Here is a 24,888-nt window from a genome sequence, read left to right as displayed (position 1 = left end):
ATTCATATTTCTTATTCAACTGGTGACTTGAGTGTAATTCCTAAAAATGAAAATATTATGAAATTATTGGCTTTAAGTCATCAAAAACAGTAATTAATTAAATCATTTGACATCAGAGCTGAAAAGGGACAAGAGCTCCAGAGTTGTTTGTATATTTTTTTTCAAAAAAAAACAAAAAAAAAACCTTGAACATAAATGAGATTTTCTTCATATGGAAGTCATTTCATTTTACAACTTAATTTGAATTGTTACTTCAGGCCCAGACAATGACAAAATGTAACAATCCGACCCAGATGAGACTTACAAAGTCAAGAATGAACTGTTGTTGTATGTTGTACAATAAGATTGTTTATATTTTTGTACATTTTTAGTGAGAGGTTGGGAGAGTTTTTTCACACTTAACTCACTATAGATATATACATCATAGTCACCTTTATTGCTCATTATTGGTACATAGCTTTTTGGAAAGATTTTTGCTCCAGCACCATGCTGCAATCTCATAATAAATATTTTAAGAATAATTACGATTTATAATGTTGGCAGTTTGGATTCCATGGAATGCTTTTGACCCTAGCTGTTGTGATAGTAAAGATAGTATAAATGAAAATATATTTGTCAAAGACTATTTGATTTCATACCGACTTCATACACACAGGAAAACCTTTTTAAAATCTGGCAGTAATCAGCCGGAACTAAAATATATGGGTTGCAGTGGTAAAAATTGCCAATGCCTAGCCAATCAGTGTAAAGCACTCAGCAGATTACTTTGCTTAGATCTAAGATAACAAATTAGTTGTTAAAAGTAAACAAAAAGTTTCAATCATTCTCAAGACTGTGAAAAAAAGCAAGTAATGGTTGGTGCTTCATGTATTCCTATGGAAAACAGACTCTTCCTCATTCCCTGATCATTATCATACCTAAATCATGTTGTTTAGCTGACTATCTGTGTGATATTTGGATAGAGATGTAGAGGAATCATTACTGGCCTAGCATGTATGGAGCTTAAATTTCATAAGGTTTTTTAACAATCTGAATATATATCTGATGCATTAACCTATGCTCTATGTGGGCTTCAAGAAAAACAATTAAAAATTGAAAGCTTCACAATATCTCTCTGTTATGTTCATATTTCCTGTAAGATTTTCAAAGTCTTATAAGTTCAACAAATGTTTACCGAAAGTTTGTATTAAGTACAGAGAAATTGTCCTACGTTTATTAAACTGATAACAGCTGGTAAAGTCTGATACTGGTACACAGCGTAGGAGATCCAAAGACACAATCAATTAATTACTTCTCAATATAAGATATTTCATAATTGTTTTTCACATATTTGCAAGCAGTCTAATTGGCTATTTGGTAACAGAGATGTAAAATTTGGATGTAATTGAAGGTCTACCAGGTACGTTGTGATAGATTTGAGGACCTCCATTGTGATTTAATTGAAAACCTTTGTTGTACTGATTCACTATACATAGATTATAACTCACACAAATTTATATGGTTGTGGATATCACCAACAAGTTGATTTCTTAAATATTTTTTAAACTTCTTTAAGAATTAAAACAACACATTCCTAAATTTCTTATAAATTACACTCCTACATGTCCACTCACTTGTACTGATAACATGGGAACATTCAATAATTTCAGTTTAAACACAAGTTTATAGTATCAATCACATGGTTGCCACAGAAAGTACATTACAACAACCAAAACCACATCTGTACCATGTTGATTGAACTGACAGGTCTTCATATATTGATCTCCCCTGAATTGAATTTTTACTTCAATCCATAAATTAAACAAATTTGAAAGTAAATTTTAAGGCGTCATTCTAAATAACCAGGACATGTTGGAATTATTGTTCACCTATATTGTATGGCTATAACTGGTATTTATGTTATTGTTTCCAAGAGTCCCCTTTTTTAATGGCTCTTTTTCTTTCAATCCTTTTCATTTGTGATGTGGTATGTTATGATTTTTACAATTCAATCAAAAAATCACTAATTAATGTTTGTAAAATCATGTTTCAATTTGGTAAAGTCTTACAGACTTATATCAGTCTTTACTCATCGTCACTAAACATTGTTTGAATTATCTTGTTTGTTTCACCATCAATACAAAGAGAGATAACTCCTGTGGTCATTGTATGCAATTTTTCAGCAATATACCTATTTACTGACCAAGTCTGTGATGTTCTCTGTTAGCTGGGTTTGTTTATATCACTTTTCCTCAGAAGAAAACATCCTTTACATGATTTATTGATGCTTTAAGGTGTTCAACCACCTAAAATATGTTTGCTCAAGTTTTCAACCTGGAACGGCAGTTCATTTTGAGATTAATCAAGTGTAACACATCTTCAGTGCAAATTTTGAGAAAAATATGTTAAGATTGTTTTTTACGTTTCTTGTCTTGAGATGAGCATCTTAATCATTGTAAATCTAATTTTGAGTTTTGACTTTTAATCCTTTCGAAAATATATATATATTATTATTTTTTTTGTCAAGTTGCTAAGCTTAAATCAGGCTTTTAAATAACTGTGTCCAAATAAACAAGTTTTGTGCATTTTCATGTTTATTTGTTAATATTTATAATTCTATGTTCTAAGTTCCATACCTATGAATTAAAAATTTCAAGTGATTAGGAGATAAACATCAAAATGAAACCTGTTTAATACCAAACAATATGGGCCTGTTCGTTTATGTGGAACAACAGCTTTGACCGTTTATAAATGTAACAATTTCGGGTAAAAGTCCTGGCGGACCTACAAATGTTTATGAAGGCTTTGTCAAGGCTAGCCTGAAAGCAACATCAGATTGCTATGTCCGACCTTATTTAATAAACGAACAACAGTGGTCCGACCGGTTTGACCGTTTAAACGAAAACGACCTATATCTATATCTAGGGACAAAAGGTTTGTTTAGTGCTTCCTTTTGGATTTCACATGTTTGTTGTGAGACACATTTTCATAAAAAATGCAGAAGGACTGATTTATTTATAGATCTATCTGTAAATTCTAATTTGCAGGTTTCAAGGGTAAATTTTGATACTAATGGTCGACCCTCCATGGAAGACGACTATTCTATTCACAAGCAAACATACATGAAACTAATTTGAAATAAATGCAGATTTTAAAAGGCATTTTTTTTCAATTTCTAAAATATAAAAATACTCCAATAACAAGAAATATAAAGAAGACTGTATGGATATGGCATTTACAGTGTAAAATGTTTTTATAGGAATAATGACAAATTTTAAGTTCACAAATTCACTTAAACACTCATGAAGATGTCGCTCTACACGTTATCAATGCCCCATTTCCTTTTTCTCTTCTGAGCATTCCATTCATTCATCATAATTTACCAACTTAGTTGTTTGTATTATGGATAGTTTTTAGAACTTTGGAAGGTTCTGAACTCATTCAATTTTTCTTCCAAATTACTAGGCATCTTATTAGGTCGAGTTGGTAGTTTCTAAACCATTTACAATATACTAAATAGTACAATTTTTCAAAATTGCTATTTTTTAAGACTGGTAAATCGAACACAAGTTTAGTTGTGGTGTTTACGGTAGAAAAATTATACAGTTCTGTCAAAGACAGGTTCAGAGATCAAATAAAAGAATTACAACCTGTGTACGGGATATTTTTCTAAAATGTACCTGTCACAAACCATACTAGTGTTTTTTTATGAAAATGCACAAAACCTGTAAAACATGTTCTATATTTTGACATCGTTATCACAACATCCGATACATTGTTGTGGTCCCAGAAGTATGTCTATTCAGTGTTTCAGATCACATCATTCGAAATGTTCAGTAAAAGAACTATAAAATTTAATTGCCTCTATATATCTACAACAAAATATTCCAATCTTTAGGCCTATATATATGTTGTCCTCACGCCTGTGATATTACCACCCAATACTATACTATCTGCTACACGATGTTCACTGATGTTGCATTTGTAGTGTTGTAATATACTTGGTAAGTTAACCAGACTGACATGTAATCATTACCTGTGTATGGTTAAGGTTGTGATCAAGAGGAGAGTCCAATGTTACCATGGTGTTCTAGGAACGGGGTCATGACACAGTTATATTTTCAAAACTTCAAAAATAAACATTTATTGTGTACTTAATTCAGTGAATTATTGCATATTGTACATATCACCTTAGTAAAATCACATTTGGACATGAATAAACAAAAATTGGAATCCAGACTATGTGGAAAATTGATCATGATCTTGGAGCCTGATCTCGTTTTAACAAAGGATTGTTACTGTGTTTGAGTTGCCATTGGTCTGTTGCCATAGCAACCAAATTTTATTGACACCATACATTTATTTGTTACTGTGACAAAGATGTTTCCATGGTGACCTAGCAGTGTTGACAACATGGTTATTGTGACAGGTTTAGTGTGACTGTGACAGGTTTAGTGTGACTGTGACAGCTTTAGCGTGACTTTGGTGATAAAATGTCACTCACACATTAGCAGTTGTGTTACCCTGCCCTTTTATACACTTCTTACATTCCTTTTTACTCAAGAATAAAAACAAGTAATGAAATGTTATTCTCTGCGTTTGTGTTTTTGTGTCGGTCCTCTGGAAGATAAAGTAATTCCATGTGTATGTTCAGTTAAACGAGTTGAGGATGCTTTTAGTCCTCTATCATACAGGAGAAGGGAAGAGGAACCATGGACCTTGTCTGCCAGTCCATCAGTCAGGCCTCCTCGTCCACATAATAAGTGTAATTTTCTGGAACCATTCCCAGGTCAGATTCCCCACTATTACAGGTCACAGCAAAAGTGACAAGCTTGAATCTGTCCAAGACTTGTTAAGAAATAACACTTTATCAGATTCACATTATTTTATGGAACCTCATAGACTGATGCAGCATGACTAGGCAGTGTTATAGGAGACTAAGCTCAAAACATCCAATGTTCAAGGTATCGATAGAGAGGTTAAAAGTACACCCATTCCAATGCCTTATATGGACAATAACTTTCATTGGCTATATACATGTATCTCCTAAATAATACTTCAGATTGGTGTAATATGATAAGATTTCATGTTCACTCTTGAATATGTCCCTCCCAAGTCGAGATGATGACATTTTTGAAATCATTCTGAAGCATGTCTTGGCAATGAATACCGGGTAAAGAGAATACAAAATCATCTTAGCAAGCTCAGACCAAAGATCACTATACTATACCTAACAGACCTTATTTGAAGTTTTTAACACTATTGACCCCTAAGAACTATAAAGAGCTAAGATGGTCAAGGTAATTTATTCAGACAAAATAGATAGCCTACACAATAGTAAGCTAAAGGCCAAATACTCTGGATCTTTTGAGGTTGTTTGAAGATTTTAATACCACTTTGACCTTGACAAACTTGTCATTAAACTAGACATTTTGGATATTTGCGACACTTTTGATTTTCTGACCTCTGTGAAAAGTAAAGTAGGTTTTTACAAACTTTATAGGTCGTCCCAGCAAGCTACAGACAAATTATCATCAAACTAGGCTTTATGGGCCTTTAGAAGAATTTGTTAGGATATTTGACCCCTATAATATAGAAAGCAGATATGTGAACAAACTTGATAGTCCTTAATCTAAGACTTAAAATAACAGCTGTAGGTCTTATATTGAAACTTGACATCAATATTGAGAGAGTATCCAGTAATTCATAAAAGCTAGTGTCCACATCCCTCTTAATTTATATATGAACATTATGCATGTGTTTAACTATTGAATAAAATACTGTTTGAACTAATGAAAGAACACCAGTACAAGTTTAGTCAAATACAATTTTAATGAATTCAGAAAATGTGAATGATAAATTCATGATATGAAAAAGAATAGACACAATCTAAATCTACATGAATCTCATGTACAACAAAAACACTACAAGTCATTAAAAAAAAACTACTGGTTTTAACAGTTCAAGATTTAAAAGCAATTTCCTGAAGTTAGCTTGAAATGCAATTCAATTTTTAACTGATTTCAAAATAAAGTCATTTTGTACTGTCAAAGTTCGTGATCTTTTCACCTCACTCATACACAGCAGGTTTAAGGCCATTAAAAGCAGTCTTCCCCAAATGGTAATTTTTATTGGTGAACTTTCCTATGGAACCTCTACTTTCCCATGATAACTTTCTTGCATCCAAACTATTGATGGATACTTAATCTATAAAAAAATCAATTTGCGATGGCTGAATTAAACAAGACCTCTTTACCCTAGTACAAATAAATGCATTTTATAAGTAAAAACGTCTCACGTCTGTAATTTTGTACATTAATCTCTTCCAAATATTCTTGAGATTTAGTTTAAAACTGTCAAGATGTTTCATGTCAAGGTAACTGTTTTCATGTCAGAGTCCTGGCATGAAGAACGCAACATTGTCAAGAGTCCTGGAATGGGTTTCATCGGAGCAGCCATTCATTTCCGGGATCTGGGTAGTGAGGCACATCAGAGGTCCCAGGGCACACAGCATAGAGTCTAGTAGTACAGATAGGCTCCCCTGTACTGCTATCAGTCCCTGAAAGGGAGAGAAATATAGTGTTACACACACAACATAGAGTCGAGAAGTACAGATAGGCTCCCCTGTACCGCTATCAGTCCCTGAGAGGGAGAGAAATATAGTGTTACACACACAACGTAGAGTCTAGTAGTACAGATAGGCTCCCCTGTACCGCTATCAGTCCATGAGAGGGAGAACAAATAGTGTTACACACACAACATAGAGTCGAGTAGTACAGATAGGCTCCCCAGTACCGCTATCAGTCCCTGAGAGGGAGAAACAAATAGTGGTACACACACAACATAGAGTCTAGTAGTACAAATAGGCTTTCCTATATCACTATCAGTCCCTGAGAGAGAGAAACAAATAGTGTTACACACACAACATAGAGTCGAGTAGTACAGATAGGCTCCCCTGTACCGCTATCAGTCCCTGAGAGGGACAAACAAATAGTGGTACACACACAACATAGAGTCTAGTTGTACAGATAGGCTCCCCTGTACTGCTATGCTATCAGTCCCTGAGAGGGAGAAAAATATAGTGTTACACACACAACATAGAGTCTAGTTGTACAGATAGGTTCCCTTGTACCGCTATCAGTCCCTGAGAGGGAGAGAAATACAGTGTTAAACACTCAACATAGAGTCTAGTAGTACAGATAGGCTCCCCTGTACCGCTATCAGTCCCTGAGAGGGAGAAACAAATAGTGGTACACACACAACATAGAGTCTAGTTGTACAGATAGGTTCCCTTGTACCGCTATCAGTCCCTGAGAGGGAGAGAAATACAGTGTTACACACACAACATAGAGTCTAGTAGTACAGATAGGCTTCCCTGTACCGCTATCAGTCCCAGAGAGGGAGAAACAAATAGTGTTAAACACACAACATAGAGTCTAGTAGCACAGATAGGCTCCCCTGTACGGCTATCAGTCCCTGAGAGGGAGAAACAAATAGTGTTACACACACAACATAGAGTCTTGTATACGTAGTTCACTACCAGTTCCTAGCTGATACCAAGTAGAAGCTGACAATACATACCCTGTGTTCCTGGAGTCGCATCCCAATGATGCCAAGAGATTCTCCGACCAGCTTTAGGTGAGCAGACACATCAATAGGCTCTATTCCAAATGCCTGTCAGGTAAAAATTACACAGGTGAGTAATATAACATGGGCTCCTCATAATATATGGTTAATACAAATACTGAGTCCCATCACACCTGCCTTGATTTTTCTACTTGTCAAATAACTAGTCTATCAGATGTTATCTCCCCTTCACCTTATTCCACAGATTTGACAGAACAAAACACCATCACAAATAATATATGTAATTGTCTTAATACACCTGTATGTTTCCACCGATCAATCTTCCTCATCTTTTGCAGCAATTTATAATCACTTTTTCTCATATATGTATTTTCTTTACTTTGCCAATTTAATCTAAAAAAATCCCTTTCAAAACTTTCAGTTACCAGTTACAACATTGAGCATGCCTCAATAATTTCTTCCAAAAAAATCAGCATATATTATTTATGACATTATGGCATTGATCTAATGCAAATCACTAAAAAGGGAAAATAAAATCAGTTTATTTTTGCGAGTGATTAATGTTTGCCTTTATTTTGAATTAATTATTATCAATATTAAATAATAATCTACAATCACACAGAAGTATTTGCGAATAATCATAAAGGGCATATAAATTGTGAAATCAGTGCATGCCAAAATATAATGATTTGACAAAGAAAAAGAAAAGAGAATAGCTTTGAATTAGTTTATTATATTTATCTTATATCTAGCTTAATCCATGTATATTTACCATGGTTAGCTTTATTCATGTTACACCACATTTACCTTTGTTGTAGCTGGTTCCTCTCGCATAGCGGTAATCACTTTGACTGGCTGTGCTGCGGGAGTGGCTTGTTGAGTAGGTGTGGCATGGGCAGTAGTATTGGCTGCCGCAGCAGCTGCAGCTGCTGACATAGCGTGGGATGAAGGGATGGTGGTAGTGATGACTCCTCCACCACCCTTGGATGTGGAGATAAGAAGACCCTTCCCCATCAATTTACGTGCCTCACGCTTTGCTTTACGTTTCCATGCCTGAAAAATATAAGGCATCAATTTTGGCCTAAGTTTCAATCATTTTGAATGTAAAAAAAAACCTCAGTAGCTGTTAAAATTTGAGGGACATCATGAGCATGGGGTAATGTTATTTACCGTTCTATACTCTCCACTCCACCCAGTAAAGCATTTCAAGTTTGGCCCTGTATTATGTATTGTAATGATTATACAGCTCCTAGTCAATGAGGGCAATGAATGAGATGAATTATATTTTTCAATATAAAAAACCTACTAGACTGGATTCCATGAAGACTTATATATATAATTAATGTCCTGTGGAAGCATTTTCTCCACTTGTTATTTTGTTATTTTCTCCCCTTGTTATGCTGTAAAACAATATTTAAAAATATGCAATCACTGAGCTAGTTTTTTATATTCATTTTAATACCACCCTGATATTTTCACAGAAAAAGTGTTTCTGTCCATGTTCAGCCGACAAATGACATGATGAGGAACAAGCTGTAATGTGAAGAACAACTATCTACAATATTGGGACAGCTGAACATGCTATTTACCATTTTAGCTTTTGCTGGTAAGCCTTGCCAAATTTCACCCAAACGTCTGCTGAGCTGTGCAAAATCTGAAAACACAAATATAAGAAACTCAACAGGGTCATTTCTTCTCATTAAGATTTCATACTATCAATCTTTCACCAATGATTTCTCAAAGTAGCTGTTAATCATATTTCAGTATTTGGTTGTTCTAATCAAAGGCATATTTTATTGACAAAAACAATTGTGCAATTTTCTTCCACCTATACACATACATGCTGATTATTTGTAGTATCAGCAAATATTCAAATCTTTATTATTCTAATATAGCTAAATCGAATGGTGACTTGATGGACACTCCAACTTTGCTGCCATAGTAGGTCAAAATTTTAAATATTCCTCACGTTTTCAGTTAAACTCAATGTCTAGCATTGGAGGAGTGAGGCGATCTGTGCATTTCTGGCCTATTTTTTCATAAAAATTAGTTTGAGACCATCTCTCTAAACACATATAGTGAGCAAACTTATCTTGTGATGTTACTGTGTTCATTATCATGATAATCAAACTAGAAAGAGTCTAGGAGAAATACGCCAGAAACAATTTCCTTGACTAACATCCAAAATGCTGGTCAAAGTGACCTTATGTCTGGTACACATGTACAATGCTCATTTTCCCTATGGACTAAGTTTGAGGATTCTACATGAATAGCTTCAAAGACAATTTCTTCATTAAATGAGGTCAGAGGTGAAAATATAGGTCACAGAGACCTAGTTTGGTTTATGGGATTCCATCTTTCCTATACAGTTGCATTTTTGTACTTACATCATTTGCAGGTGGTGTGCAAAATGAGCCAAGTTTCAACTAGTGTGATGTACAATATTCTTGTATGTGACTTAATTACTCATTGAAGTTGTGAGAACAAATGAGGGTGTATCACCATCAGACAAAACACCTAGGATTAGGAATGATAATGTGTTAGGTTGATGACTTAGGTTATCAGTACTGACCCAAGCTTTATCAAAATCTGGTCATATTTGTGTAGAAACCTCAACCAATCAGAGCACAATATACAATAACTATGTACTGATTTTGTTCTGCTTCAAACTTAACCCTTATCTTTATACAATATATATTTTTCATAATTTCATCAAAGTACGTCATATTTGATGAAGTTATTGTGCTGAAATCATCAACCAATCAAAGCACAGTATACATGTTATTATGTGCAGATTTTGTTTGACTTTGAATTTAGCCTTAGTTTTTGTATGTGGAACATGTATATATACGTACTGTAACCAAGTTTCACCAAATCTGAACAATATTTATTTAAAGTTATTTTGCCGAAACCAAAGAGTGGACATCAACAATGCAATCAAAGCGCAGTATTTGCTCATCTTTGATCTTAGCCTTAGTCTTTGTATATTGTACAGGTTTTTTAAATCCATCAAAATCAAAAGATATTTAAGAAAGTTATGTTGCAGAAACTAAATTGTGGATGTACATACAGAAGGACACTCCCCATTCCCCGTACCATTTGATGTCTATTTCATTAATAGTAAAGTAACAACCTGTCAAATAGGAATGAAAGATTTTGCAAATAAAACATACATAGTTGTGAGATGTGAAATAATATAAATGCAAAAATAAAGTGATTAACGGCAGTATTTATAAGTTTCCACAACTTTCACTGGTTATCTAAGTTTCCACAACTTTCACTGGTTATCTCAGTTTCCACAACTTTCACTGGTTATCTCAGTTTCCACAACTTTCACTGGTTATCTCAGTTTCCACAACTTTCACTGGTTATCTCTACAACATGTATTGAACTCATAGAATATGTGGGTTGCAGTTTACAGAAGTTTGAATGAAATTTGAAAAGCAAATAAAAACAACAAATTCTGATTAATAGTACACTGTATGCCATTTTATTTATACCATTAGTACACTAAACCTTCACACACAAGTTAATATACATGTATAATTACAGTGAATATTACTATAAAAAAAAATATGACAGCACAGCAAATCAGAAAAGCTGACTTGTTACATATTCCTACAGTCACTGACTTTGTTAACTACATGAAGTACAATTCCTGTCAATGAATTCATGAAATAAGCACTCATTCCTGTGATACTGTATTAATAAAATTTATCACCCCATGTGTGATGTAGACAGAGAAAAAGAATATATCATTCCTGTGTAAAAAAAGACAGAAATAGAATCTATGACATTGCCACATGCACTTCTTGTGTGGTGTAGACAGAGAAATAGAATTTATCACCTCTGTATGCTATAGTCAAGGTAAATACCAACCCGAGGTTTGCTTTTCTCCAAAATGAGATTTTACAAAGTTTTAGACACCAGAATGAGTATCCTTGTATTGATGAGATTGTGGATCACACAGAGGTGACTGATTGTTATTTTGCCTGCCATTTCAACAAACCACCATTGAAATGCAACATTCCTATTGTACTGTGCTTCTCTCATCTGAATGTTTTTTTGATTTAAACATATTTTATTTGCAAAAAATACAAAAGGTATTAGACACAAGTTATAAAACTTAAAGTTCACCTTCTCCCTTAAAGTAATAATGATGAAATATATTTATGGCTGCACAGTAGAAAATGTTCATGACTGTAAATTTACTGAATGTGATCATGATGTCACAACTTTTTTTAAATAAAAATACAAAATTTGTGATCAACTGTCCACTCAAACTAAAGCAAATGTGTTATAATAAACATTACTGATTTACTTATTATAGTAGTCCATCCTTTTAAGGCAAGACATGGCAGGGAAGTATCCTTTGGTTTTTATTAACATGGAAATTCCATCAGGGCCCATATTCATGACATCGTTCTCATGCTCAAGCATGGATTTTGTGCTCAAGCTTAATTTCTTGTTCTGGTTATAAATTCATAAACAAAAAAATTCTTGAAACAGATTTGGATTTTTTTTAAAGAGACTTGAACCTGAATACTCTTTTCAATGTTTAAATTTGACATTTTGATCGTTTGACATGATTTAAGTGAGTAACAAGAAAGTTGGTTTGAGCACAGAAACCATGCCTGAGCATGAGAACAGTTTCATGAATATGGCCCTGGAGTTTCAAAGTGACGAGTTTAACCCTCGTCAGAGGCATGGAATCTGAGTAAGTAATTACCCTAGGCCTTCTGGCTGTAACATACCTGTGTGTAAATCAACGTGTCTAGATCTGGCAACTGTTTCCACTGTAATACATTGTACAAGGTTATTGTCTACACTAGAACCTTAAGATTCACGACAGTGTAGAATTGTATATAAAGTGTCAAATAACATCTCATCACACGTCAACACAGCTCCTACAATACACAACATTGACTTAACATTCTTGTTAGTCAGATCTATTTAAGATACCCTCACAACCACTTCATCCCTCACTGTTAATGTATTCTTAACTAAATTAACAAACACAATAGATATAAATAGGAAATACAAATGTATCAAAACTGTATCAACACATAGAAGTATGAATGGCAATAGTGTGGCAAAATAATCAGGCTATAAATGGTATCTAGTGTTATACAATTTATTCAAATAATCTAACCATACATATCTATTATATTGAAATCAGCAATGCAATAAGTCATGCCATGATATTTCGAACGAATCACGGAAACAAACACTTTTCATCTTAAATGTAAAGGATAAGTAGCAAAAAAGCTTGATTGCGCTTTCAGAATTGGGTATATCCCCCTTCAATAAGCAGGGCTGCTTTCGTTTATCCCGATCCAACCTAATCCAAACGGTTGAACCAGAGTTATTCGTTTATGAAATAAGGTCGGACCTAGTAATCTGATGCTGCTTTCAGGTGAACCTTGCATATACCTGAAAATATTACATTTAAAAACAGGCAAACTGGTTGTACAATCTGTGCCCTTATCATCTCAAAATTGGTGGCATAATCAATTCACAATTCCAGCCAAGGGACAATTATTTTATAATTGGTGGGACAAATCCAAGTTCACAATTGATGTCAGACGACGTTATCATTTCATATAACTGACCATGGTGGTTCTATTTAAGCATTGAACTGTTTTTGTATGGTATTTATGATCTATTTGAATGACACAGCTTTGCAAGCAAACATGTTTATTTATATTGGATATTGTAGTTCCGGTCAGTGTTGTATTAATACGCTAAGAATTGTGTCTCGTGATGCATGGTAATTAAAGTCCCATCAACGACACAGCTTTCAAAGAGGCTATATAGTGACAATGCCATGCAAATGTAAATATTATTCTATAAATAAATCTTACGTGGATAAAATATACTAATTCAGGGTAATGCTGCACTGAAAAACCTTGTAATAAAATCGATGTACAATGCATATAAAAATAAAACACTCAATAAATAGCTAAAAAGGTAAATATAAACATATCAACATCCAGCACTCCATCTATCCTCCATTTGACACACTTAAGCTTTAATTGGTTGCTTTAGCACCGACCAAAATTAAACACTTCAAAATTAAATGCAAAAAATAATACAAATTATTTTGAAAAAATACATCACATAATATACAAATGCTGATCCAATATAAACAGGTGACTTACGAGGTGACAGTCCTAGGTATAAAGGTACATCACTTTTTGGCACATACATTTTCTTTTTTTATTTCTTTTTTTAATGATAGACCATTTAAAAGAAGAAATGTCTTCAAAAACTATTTTGGCACTATTTGAGGAGAAATCACTGCCAGACTTAATCTTTGTTGAGTTATGGATGCCATGTTGGGTGAGTTCAAGGTTTACTATCACAATTCTGATGTTATTCCTATGATCAGTATGTAAAGTACAGTTTTGGAGGGCCTGTCTGTGATTGTGTGGAACTTCTCAGTCTCCATAAAAAAATGTACAGTGTACCATAAAGACACTTTCATCTCATCACCAGAACAGGTGACACACCATGGCTATAATTTGTATTTATTTCAGAGATATTTGCCTCTGAAGCTTTGGAGGTTTTAGAATCATTCATTGAAAGCCAAGGGTAAAACCGTTTCTGTTGAAGGCATGATGGTGTCAAATAATAGATTTATTAGATTAGGGGCAGCAGTGACCTTGACAAATGTCAATATATGAAAAAGATGGTTAAGAATGGCTGTATATATACATGTATATGTAGAAAGTGAAATAATTTGTACTATACCTGTTAACAATTAATTCTAATAAATATCACAGATAATCAATAGTAGGTGTCTACTTTGTGCAAGTCCAGTTCTTGACAATATCTAGCTTAATATCACAAAACACTCACGGTCTTGTCCAATGATCTGTATGTATTAGATAAGAATATTACAGAACACAATCCTGTTAATAAACAAGAGTACCGCGGGGCGGAACAATATACATTATTGTGTTATATACTTTCTTACATTGAAATAAGATCTCTCTGCATCATTCTAAGAGTGGTTAGCTGACATGCTATAAAAATTGTAGGTGGAGATCTCCGGACAAAAAATCAAATACTGAAATGAACAAAGGACAATAACTTTTGCAAAAATTATCGAATCAAAATTCAAGGGAGACACAACTTCATATCATGATTATTTAGCCAACGAAGTTTCAAAGAAATCCGTCAAAAAATGTAGGAGGAGTTCTGTAGACAAAAAATCAAATACTGAAATGAACAAAGGGCAATAACTTTTGGAAAAATTGTCGAATCAAATTTCTTTTAAGGGAGACACAACTTCATATCAGGATTATAATGTATATCAAGTTTCAAAGAGATCAATCGAAAAATGTAGGAGATTGTCGGACAAACAAAAGTTTACGCCAAACGGACAACCCCATACCATAATACTTTTGTCAAATTTGCCGGGCGTATAATAAAACACAGTTTTACTCTCTAAAAATTAAAGTACTATTCTTGTGATTTTTTTCCTACATTTGTTTTTTTATTGAACAAAGGGCAATAACTTTTGGAAAAATTGTCGAATCAAATTTCTTTTAAGGTCATTGGAGTGTATTGATAAACGGAAACAGGAAGTACATCCCTAGTTGAATATCCAATGTAGGGAAACGGCATCACAATTTCCGCAAATTCTAATGTTTAATATTAAATTGATGAATATTGTATGTTTATTATTGACAGAACAGTGTGTTCTCTCAATATTAAAGTATTTCAAAGCAATCCAGGCATTAATTCAGGTGTTTTTTATCAATGAGTCACATGTGTCCATTTTTCTGTACTTCAGGAAACCGGCTACCTATTTCACTACTGTGAAGTTTTTCAAGAACGATAACTCTTACCTGCAATTACTATGTGTATATGGTTTTATTATAAAATGTCAATTTTTATATCGTCTATAGAGTATTAATTTTACACAATTTCAGCATTTATTAAATTGATATACATTAATGCAATACTAATATATGTCAGTATCATTTTTATTGACATCATTTTGTAAATATATTGTGTCTTTCATTTTTTTTTCAAAATTCACTCCTTTTTACATAAATTTCCATTTAAACTCCTTAAAATTCTGACAACCTATATTTTTTTTGTGGCAGAAAATTTTCTTTACTTTAAAGCAATATAACTACAAAATTTGAAGAAATTCTACTGAGAAATGGTGACACAATCCTATTACCTTAATGGAGACACAACTTCATATCATGATTATAATGTATATCGAGTTTCAAAGAGATCAATCGAAAAATGTAGGAGGAGATTGTCAGACAAACAAAAGTTTTCGCCAGACGGACAACTCCATACCATAATACTTCTGTCAAATTTGCCGGACGTATAATAAAACACAGTTTAACTCTCTAAAAAGTACTTTTCTTGTGATTTTTTTTCTACATTTGTTTTTTTATTTGCAATTTTTTTTTATGTAAAAATACATGTAATATAAATGTTAAAATAAGACACTAGAATATGAATTATTTTTTTTACATTTTTAGAGACATTCAATTATGTAAAGTGTTGAAAACATTAAATGTGACAAAATTCATAGGGAAGGGAAACTGAGATAAGGATTTTGAGATGTGATCTGCTATTAATAATGATTGTCAAAACTCTGAGACAGATGATAAGGTTTGAAATACAAATATACTTTTTTTTTTAAACATGTACATAATTCAGCAAGTTCATTAAATATGAATTATATACATGTATATGTTTTTAAAAAAAAGTACATTTCGTATTTCATCAAATACGACGTCCTTAAATGGCTGTTCATATGTAGGACGTTAAATAAAATAAAACCAAATAAACAGACCATCAAATATGAAGGAACATTATATATTCTGTTATTTGTAAAACAGAAATTAAAATTAAAACACTTAACAGTTTTTTCATTATCATCTCCCCTTTTAAAGGTTAAATATCTTAAAACAGCAAACAAATTTAAACAATCTCCGACTTCCACAAGATGTGGTTAGTCATTTTAAATATTTCACTAATTCTAATATATATACATGTTTAGCTACTTGAACATATTAATTCTTGTGGAAAATCTCAAACAGGCACTTTTTGCTCAAGTCATCTCTTTGACCTACAGTCATATCATACAGTTGTCATCAGACCTGAAAAAGGAATAGAAAACATCTCTATACAATACACATAACCAGTGTGATAAATACTAATTTACAAATCTAACTTCAGATAATAACAGGTGATTAATCCAAGGAAACTTAATATTTTGTGTAAAAGTGAGTAAACAGATTCATAGAGGAATTGTATTTATGCATGAACATTTTAGGATTTAGTCTTTAAGTTATACACCGAGATCAACCTCACATCATATAATTATTATGTTTTTGAATTATCTGATACATTTACATACCTTGAATTTAATGGAAACCACTGCTGAGGAAGTCACAACTTAAACCCCAGGTGTCAGAAAAAATAGAAATGCTGTCGGCTCATCTGTACTGTTTACACACTGAGGATATTCTTCCCTAGATAAATGTGTACATCAAGTGTGCGGAGAAAACATCTTCATTCTAGCTCACATGTCTTGTTCTCAGAGCAGTAAGTAACATTGTGTCGTTTCTTCCACCTTCTGAGCCATCCATGAGATGCCTGGAAGCCGTAAATATTAAGCTCGACAGCAATATCGCGAGCCTTGGACATCAACAACAGGTTAGTCACAGATCTGCTCGACATACGCTCGTCCATAAACCATTCGAATACCAAATAGTCAAGTTCTGATGAGGCAGCTTTAGTCTTGGTAACAATACATTTCTTTTCCCTGTCAGGGCCGAGTGAGAGGTAAAGTAGATTGTCATAGTCCCTGTTCCACTGACGGATCTGTTTCCTAGCAATACCATAATGTCTTTCTGATGCCGAACAGTTGCTTCCATGTTCTCTGTGCCATTCAACCACTTCAACTTTCTCCCTTGATGAATATCGTCTGCGCACTGTTGGCATGACGATAAAGTGTTTTTAGTGAAATGAACCACACAAGTAGATTGTTTTGTACATTTTTTCCTTAAATGTGGATTATATTTTAACCTTTGTTTTAAATCCACCCGTCTCTGAGTCCTGCCAAACTAAAACTGACAGGATTACAGAAGACCTGATCACCGTGACGTTATTTCTCCTGCTGTAGAAATATCAATGATATGTTGACTGCTATGCTCATAGATAAGTAGTGGTCTATTGAACACATCCTAAAGAATATTGTCTTTGTGGACCTCTCTCTCCAGATAACCCTGTCTTACATATAAAGAACTGTGGGTGCTTTAATTTTGAGCCCACATAAGCTTGGCCTCCACTTTTCAGATGACAATTCTATGTTCTCAAACAAAATCTTTCTGGAGTAGAAAAATTAGACTTGTTGTATCTAAAGCTAGCTTTAGTATATGTATTTACAAACAAACCTGTTTTAGTAACAGAGGACTTTATATTAACAGTTTATTGTACACTCTGTCTTAACTGGACTCTGTTCTCAAATCCAGATTTTTATTTAAATCAGCCAAACAATTTGGTTGAAAACAATGACAATACATGTACATAACAAATGCAAGCAGATTCTCTACAATTCAGACGTAATCTGCAAACTGGCTGCTGATCATGAAGTGTCCAGTTTTTGACAAAGTGCGCTGTAACAGTCTCAATATCTAAAGGACAATATTTGTAACAGTCACATCGTTCAGTCATCATTAAATCTTGCACCAACACATATACATCCCCTGGTTTTTACAGGGGACCATGTTTCTGACAGAAGAGTAAGGTGCCAGTCACCAAATCTTACACTCGCCCACACCATGGGTGTCGCTGAGGACCATATACTTGTGACTGTGCTGGTCACTAACTCTTACTGATTCCCAAGTTTTCACCAAGGACAATACTTATTATATGTTTGCAACATTACTGGTCACAACCTTTAACACTCATCCATTACCTGGTTTATATATCGAGGACCATATGTATGTGACAGTCATATACCATACAAACTTATTAAGCAATGATCACAAAATCGAACACTCACCCATCCCTTGATTTTCACTGAGGACTTTGTTTCGGACGGTGTTACACCACATAGTATAGGCAGTCAGCCTCTTCTTTTTCTTTTCCTTCTGTAAGCAGAAATTATGTTTATTTATTGATATTATCGCTACAGCAATAAGTCACGTCTTTGAATTACATAATAGTGTAGAACATTTCCTGTGACCTTTGATAACATTTCTAACAGCATTGCCACTAAATTAACGTACCAACATCAGTTACGAGGAGTAGGGACCATAACACACTTGTGATCATTGCATCATTACATGTGTGGTGTCATAATCATGAAGAATTACAACAGAGATTGCTTTCCCATGCTGGCTGGCTGATAGCTGTTAGCTGTTAGTTTATCAAACATCCTCTTAAAATTGAAGAACAACTTAATGCAAATTTTAGTTGCCAGAAGATGGTCCAAATTGATGAAATCTATAAATATTGGGCTACATTCTGTTCATGGTAATTATAATCTATAATGCTGAACTGGACTGCAAACAAATAACCATTACATGCTCCAGAGCTTTTAAATTGTTCTGACATCCTGGATAGAATTACGGAATTGATTGCTATCAATACTGCAATGTAGTGTTTCCAGTGGAGGCCATTATTTTACCACTGATTTCACATTATATGTTTAAGTAAAAATGGAGGCCATCATTTTACCACTGATTTCACATTATATGTTATAGTAAAAGAAAAATATATCTATTTACCGCTGCTTTTCCACCTTTCTTCCCATCGCCTTGCTCACCATCTGAAACAGACAATACTCCAACTTTAGCCATGTACGTGCCACACCTTTCATCATAGCAAGGTGGTTAAGTACATTTATGAAATATTTTCACAGAAACACTAATAAAGTTGACTTGTTATCCAAACTAAGCTTGATGTGACAATTTCCAAATTATATCAACAGTTATAAATTTATCATCGATATTCACAGAACTGATATCTCTTTACCTTTTTTTAATATGAATTGATTTTAAATATGATATATTGCATTATTTTCTAAATGTGACTGAAGAATTTATTGCCTGCCCAGCTCTCTGCACTATACACACTTCTATGATATATTTACCTGCATCTGCTCCATCAGCCTTGCCCTTGCTCTGTGGTCGCTTTTTAGGTGTTGGTCGTTTTGGAGATTTCTTTCCTTTATTTGAGTCTACGGCCTGTTTATCTTCCTCCAATTCCTCATTTCCTTTCTTGGGAAAATCTGCGATCACCAACTTACCGTCCTGATTTTCGAATTCCCATTCACCTGCTTCATCCCCATTATCAAAATCATCGTCATCATCATCTAAATCGTCCAGATCATCATCATCCTCATCATCATCCATTGGGTCCATAAGAATTGTCTTTTTAATTATTTTTTTCTGTTTCTTTTTATCGTACACATCTTCGTCTCCAACTGTCTCTGTGTGCTCCATAATGTCTGTGGACAACAGAATTGTCGACTCGTCCCCGAGGTACATGGCCTCCGACTTGACAATACTTGTATCCATGGCCTCGGGGGAAGTGCCTAGTTTCTGTGCCTTCTCACTAGTGTTTATTGACTGAGTAGACACAGTAGGACTAGAGAATTGTGTGGGTGTATTGAGTAGCATTTTAATAACGCTTCCACTTTGTCCTGCTATGGACTGTGGCATGCGAATCCCAGTTTCAATGAGAGAGGGATCTATTGCAGAAGGTGATCCTTTCAGACCTCTTTTCACAGTCTTTCCTGGAGATGTCGGCTCTGTCTTAACTTTGACAGAGCTGTCTGACAAGGATCCAGACTGTAGCACACCTATATCTTGTTCTTCTGTTACACCTACAGACATTGCCCCACCCATTAAATGTGGCTCCACCTCCATCAGTTCCTGTTGTTTGCTTTTCTTAGCTTTTGGGGTAGTTTTGACTTTTTTAGCACCAGCAACAATCGGAGAAGCTGGAGCAATCAATGGTGGAGTAGTTATTGGACCGATATCATCTTTTTTCTTTTTACCTTTTTTAGAAGAGTTACCAAGTTTTGATGGTGGAAATGGTGGGAGATTTGCTAACACTGGATCTATCTTTCCAGGAATGGCTGGTTTTGATAATGTTCCAAGCTTTGACGGAGGAAATGGTGGGAGATTAGCCAATGCAGGATCCATCTTTCCTGGTATGGCTGGCTGTGGTAGAGCCTGAGGTGGAATACTGGTGTCCAGCATCTGTTCTGCAGGCTCCATCTTGACTGCAGTCAGTTTGCCGACCTCAGCAGCCACTCCTTGGGACAGACCGGTCAGTGTGACAGCGGTCAGTACAGTGTCTGCAGCCTTTCCTACTATCCCAATATGACCACTCTTCCTCGCTGCAGGTGACTTCTGACTGCCCTTCGTTTCAGGCACTTTTTTGGTGGTTGTTTTTATGCGCTCAGCCTCCTCAAATGCCTCCATTTCAAGAACTTTTTTTGACTTCTTCCTCACCTTGAAATAAAAGCAGAACAACTTGATATAACATGTACCTCACCTGATTTTTTGTGTAGAAGCCTTAGTTACTAGATGAAATCTAAGAAAGATCAAAGCACCTTACTATGAACCCTATAAGTACCTTGTACAATAAATGTGACTGACATCATGTATTGATAAAATTTGAATCAAACAATTCTTTCTCACTAAGTTCTGTTTACTTTTTCAAGAAGTGATAATTTGTTTGCCAATTCTTTACATAATTACCATATACATGTATCTCAAAATGCGCTCCAAGATGCTAATTATAACAAAACTCTAAAGTGAATAACATATGGTCAGTGCGTAGTCGTCTATGTACATACTTTAGCATTTATAAGGTTTCAGATTATAATCACCACAGACTGTATTTTTAGATTATCATCCTGAATTCACTCTTACCCGTCCTGATTTATTGTCGAAGTCGGCGCTTTGTGATGTTTGAGTTTTAGCCTTGATGGTCACTGGCGACTGGACAGGGGGGATAACTGGTGATTGGACAACAACAGGCACTGTGACAGGTGCCACTGTGGGGACCGACACCACATGTGGAGATACTACTAAAGGGTTGGTCTCAGCACCTGTCCCCAGCAGACTTGGATTCTGTATCATAATGACACCTGGAGATTTGGCAACAATTGCTTTAGGCTTGGGCCCTTTTGCTGGACTTGCCACTGCATCTGGTTTCAGAATGAATGGTACTGTCACTGTGGGTGCTCCCTTTGGACTCGGAACAGATTTAGCAGTGCCTGGACTAACACTTTCAGGACTTTTAGGGGTCTTCACTATTTCTCCATCTTCATCTGATTCTTCTCCTGTATCTTTGAATCTGGCTGGCTTCTTCCTGACTCTTCCTGATCTTTTCACTGTAATACATACAACATTGTTTCTTTTTGTGATTACATGTACAATGACGAGGCTCAAGAAAAATATGCTGGTTTAGTATCACATAAGTAGACAAAAGAGCCAGTTGGTAAATTTATCTTAAAATTTTGTACTGCTTCATATTCTTGTTTTTATCGTTTGAATCTGAATGGGCAAAAACGTGAATTTTTCATTTTGATGGAATCTAATTCAGACTTGTTAAAGTTGTCAATTATAATTTGTAGGACAGGATACTGTCTTTTTTTCTTTTTCCAGAGTAAATTATTTACATGTTCAAAGTAATGTAAACATGATTGAATTTACTGTATATATATATATTGCTCAAGTAGATCTTGTGTCTATATAGGAGCAATTGCCCTAATATAATGTTATATAAACGGATGGAACAGCAGGACTTCATCTCTGGAACTGTATGTAATACGTATGTGTATCTAATACACACGTACAACAAACAATATCCAAAACATTTGTCCAAGAATATGTATCAAAATATAGGAATCAGGTAGTAAAATAATATCATGTATAAAACGAATGTTAAATTTAATTTCCATTCTCATGGTAAAACAATGATTATATTGTAATTGATGATTTGTGGCTGATGAAAACAGAATATTTCAGCTGGAAACACAACTTTTACGGTTGACTTTCACATTGATAAGGAGTGTCTGTATTGTACATCAAGGTCATACACTAAAAACTTATCACACCTGGACACTTTATATATGCACATGTATTTTTACACAATTTTGTATATTATAGACCTACATATTTTTCTTACAACACAGCAAAGTACTGGAATAATTGAATAGAATATATTTCATAATTATGAGGCTACCACCAACTTGTATTATCTCAAACTCCTTGTAAAAAACATTTATTGTTATCTACCACAGGTAACTTAAGATTTAAAATAATGTGATTTTTGTACCAGCGTAACTACATAATCTAATTCATACCTTCAGAGAGGTACCATAAACGATCTTAAATTTAATCAAATAGATTTTCTTTTTAGCCATTAAATTAATTAGGGTCATTTTATTATTTACTGAGTACATTATTTGTTAATTCTCGTATTATTAATTGTCTGTCTTAACATGGTTAGTGATGATTATTTGACAATGTTGATCATTTTATTCAAAAGCATAATTTAAAATGACAAGTAAAATAGATCCCTATCACATTCCTTTCATATGCATACCGGTATATAGAGAAGGTAGCTAATTAATACTTACATTTCAAATTGGCTGTTTTAATGTGATGTGATATTACGCAGGTACAGAACGTAGTGAAAGAGATCAAATCAATTACCTTGGAACCGAACACGGATCTCGTTATATTAGAAATCAAGGAAAGAGAGCAGAAAGAAAGGAATCTCATTGTTTTTCGCATATCCCCGAGCAACACCACCCAAACGGGCAGAAAGGAAAGGAAGCTGATAAGGAATTTATACTGGAGGTGTTTGAAGTGTTTGTTAGATAGATTAATAATGGAGAAATTTTCAAGAAGGTAATAAGATTAGAGAAAATTTCAGACAGGCCCGAAATTGAGCAGAAAGGAAGACCAATTCTCATTTCCTTATGGGGTTTATCAAAATCAAGAAAATAATTTTCAAACACATCAAGGGATTTAAAAAACAATCAGAAACATTCCACCGTACAGACACAAAATGAACTGACATAACAGCAGAGAAAAGAAAAACAAACTGATAAAAGATGCAAAAAGGAAAGAAAATTCTTAATCAGAAGACTTTATATAGATGGCATAGAAATATTGTCGGACTCCAGAAGAACTGCTCAAACAAACTATGAACTTTCTGGTCTCATTTTTGTACTATACTATTAAGAATTTAACTTTTAAGATATGATTTTTTTTTCTAAAGCTATGGTAAACATAGTACTGTAATCAAAGTAAGGATTTAACATTTTAGAGACATATATGCATGCATATATATATCATGGTTCAATTTCAAGTTGTAAATTTGATTAGTAGATTTGGACAAAGAAGCAAGTTTGCCTACGTCATTCAATAAACTTAACTTTAATTTTGATCTGGCTTAAAATGTCTTCAATTCAATTCTTCAAGAGTCACTGTGAATTTATCTGTCGCTATTATTATCGTTTTTAATCTTCTTCTTATATTACCTCATCGGTACACCCTAAAAGCTACGTTAATTCAATGGTAAACAGGGCACTGCTTACTTGTAAATACATACGTGTGTGCTAAGCTACTGTGAAGATAGAACTGGTAGAGATGCAGCACAACATAAACAAAATGCATTGTGCCCGCATATCCATCCGTCGAAACTGGTGACGTGACCCATCCTTGCTTATTTTGTGCATTACTAGCCGTTATCATACAACTAATTGCAACGTATTTCTATATGGAAGAAAGTCATTACCATCGACCTAGTCAATATCATAGGGGTTCTTTAATGTGTGTTTTTAGCAGGCCGTCNGGGGGGGGGGGGGGGGGGGGGGGGGGGGGGGGGGGGTCAATAAATGTTTGTCTCATATTTTGTCAATATGCGCTGTTGTATCACCTTCATCCAACATTTTTTGAGTTTTACTTGGGGTGGCGAACGTTTCTGCATCTTCTTCGAGCTTCCGCTTGCTCGCCATTCTGCAAATATGCTTCAGAAATGTTAATTTCGAGTCTGTTTACATCTTGATTCCGAGACAGCCATTGTTTCGCGCGCATTGCATTATCAGACTACTTCCGGTTTAGTATTTAAGGATGCTTAGACCGACTGTAATAGCTGTATTGTTTAATGACATTTCAGTGGCGGATCCAGAGGGGTTTTTTGGGCTTCAGGAAACCCCCCACCCCGATAATTTTCTTTAAAAATCATGTATTTTCACCATTTTCCTCAATTTTTCCCCACATGGAAACCCCCCCAGGAAAGTTGGAAACC

The 24,888-nt window shown here is 34.5% G+C and overlaps 1 protein-coding gene across 2 annotated transcripts; it reads right to left on the bottom strand.

The window, feature by feature from the left end:
• Window positions 1–5,798: 5,798 nt before the first annotated feature.
• LOC110465321 (HMG box-containing protein 4-like) lies at window positions 5,799–24,686 on the bottom strand. Of its 2 annotated transcripts, XM_021521056.1 has the most exons (9): window positions 24,517–24,686; window positions 21,495–21,958; window positions 19,703–21,071; window positions 19,338–19,378; window positions 18,611–18,698; window positions 9,156–9,220; window positions 8,374–8,619; window positions 7,561–7,653; window positions 5,799–6,538 (listed from the first exon to the last, which is right to left on the bottom strand). In XM_021521056.1, exons 1-9 carry the CDS (start codon window positions 24,593–24,595, stop codon window positions 6,371–6,373), a joined length of 2,613 nt encoding a protein of 870 aa, XP_021376731.1. In that variant the 5' UTR covers window positions 24,596–24,686; the 3' UTR covers window positions 5,799–6,370. The 2 variants fall into 2 exon arrangements, 1 of the variants encoding a protein (XP_021376731.1); XR_002464598.1 differs by lacking the exons at window positions 5,799–6,538; window positions 7,561–7,653; window positions 8,374–8,619; window positions 9,156–9,220 and adding exons at window positions 16,272–16,700; window positions 16,961–17,537.
• Between the last annotated feature and the right edge of the window lie 202 nt (window positions 24,687–24,888).

The sequence above is a fragment of the Mizuhopecten yessoensis genome, unplaced genomic scaffold (assembly GCF_002113885.1).
Source record: "Mizuhopecten yessoensis strain PY_sf001 unplaced genomic scaffold, ASM211388v2 scaffold1579, whole genome shotgun sequence".
Taxonomy (NCBI): Eukaryota; Metazoa; Mollusca; class Bivalvia; order Pectinida; family Pectinidae; genus Mizuhopecten; species Mizuhopecten yessoensis.
Note: the sequence above shows the minus strand (reverse complement) of the source record. Positions and strands in the feature narration are given on the sequence as shown.

What these genes read in the sequence shown, in the direction of transcription:
- LOC110465321 (XM_021521056.1), bottom strand. Translation starts at nt 24,595, where the DNA reads ATGGCGAGCAAGCGGAAGCTCGAAGAAGATGCAGAAACGTTCGCCACC. An exon ending in CAGTGAAAATCAAGGGATGG is followed by an intron (nt 9,221 to 18,610) that starts GTGAGTGTTCGA and finishes TTGTGTTTTCAG; the next exon opens with ATTTTGCACAGCTCAGCAGA. An exon ending in TACCAGCAAAAGCTAAAATG is followed by an intron (nt 8,620 to 9,155) that starts GTAAATAGCATG and finishes TATATTTTTCAG; the next exon opens with GCATGGAAACGTAAAGCAAA.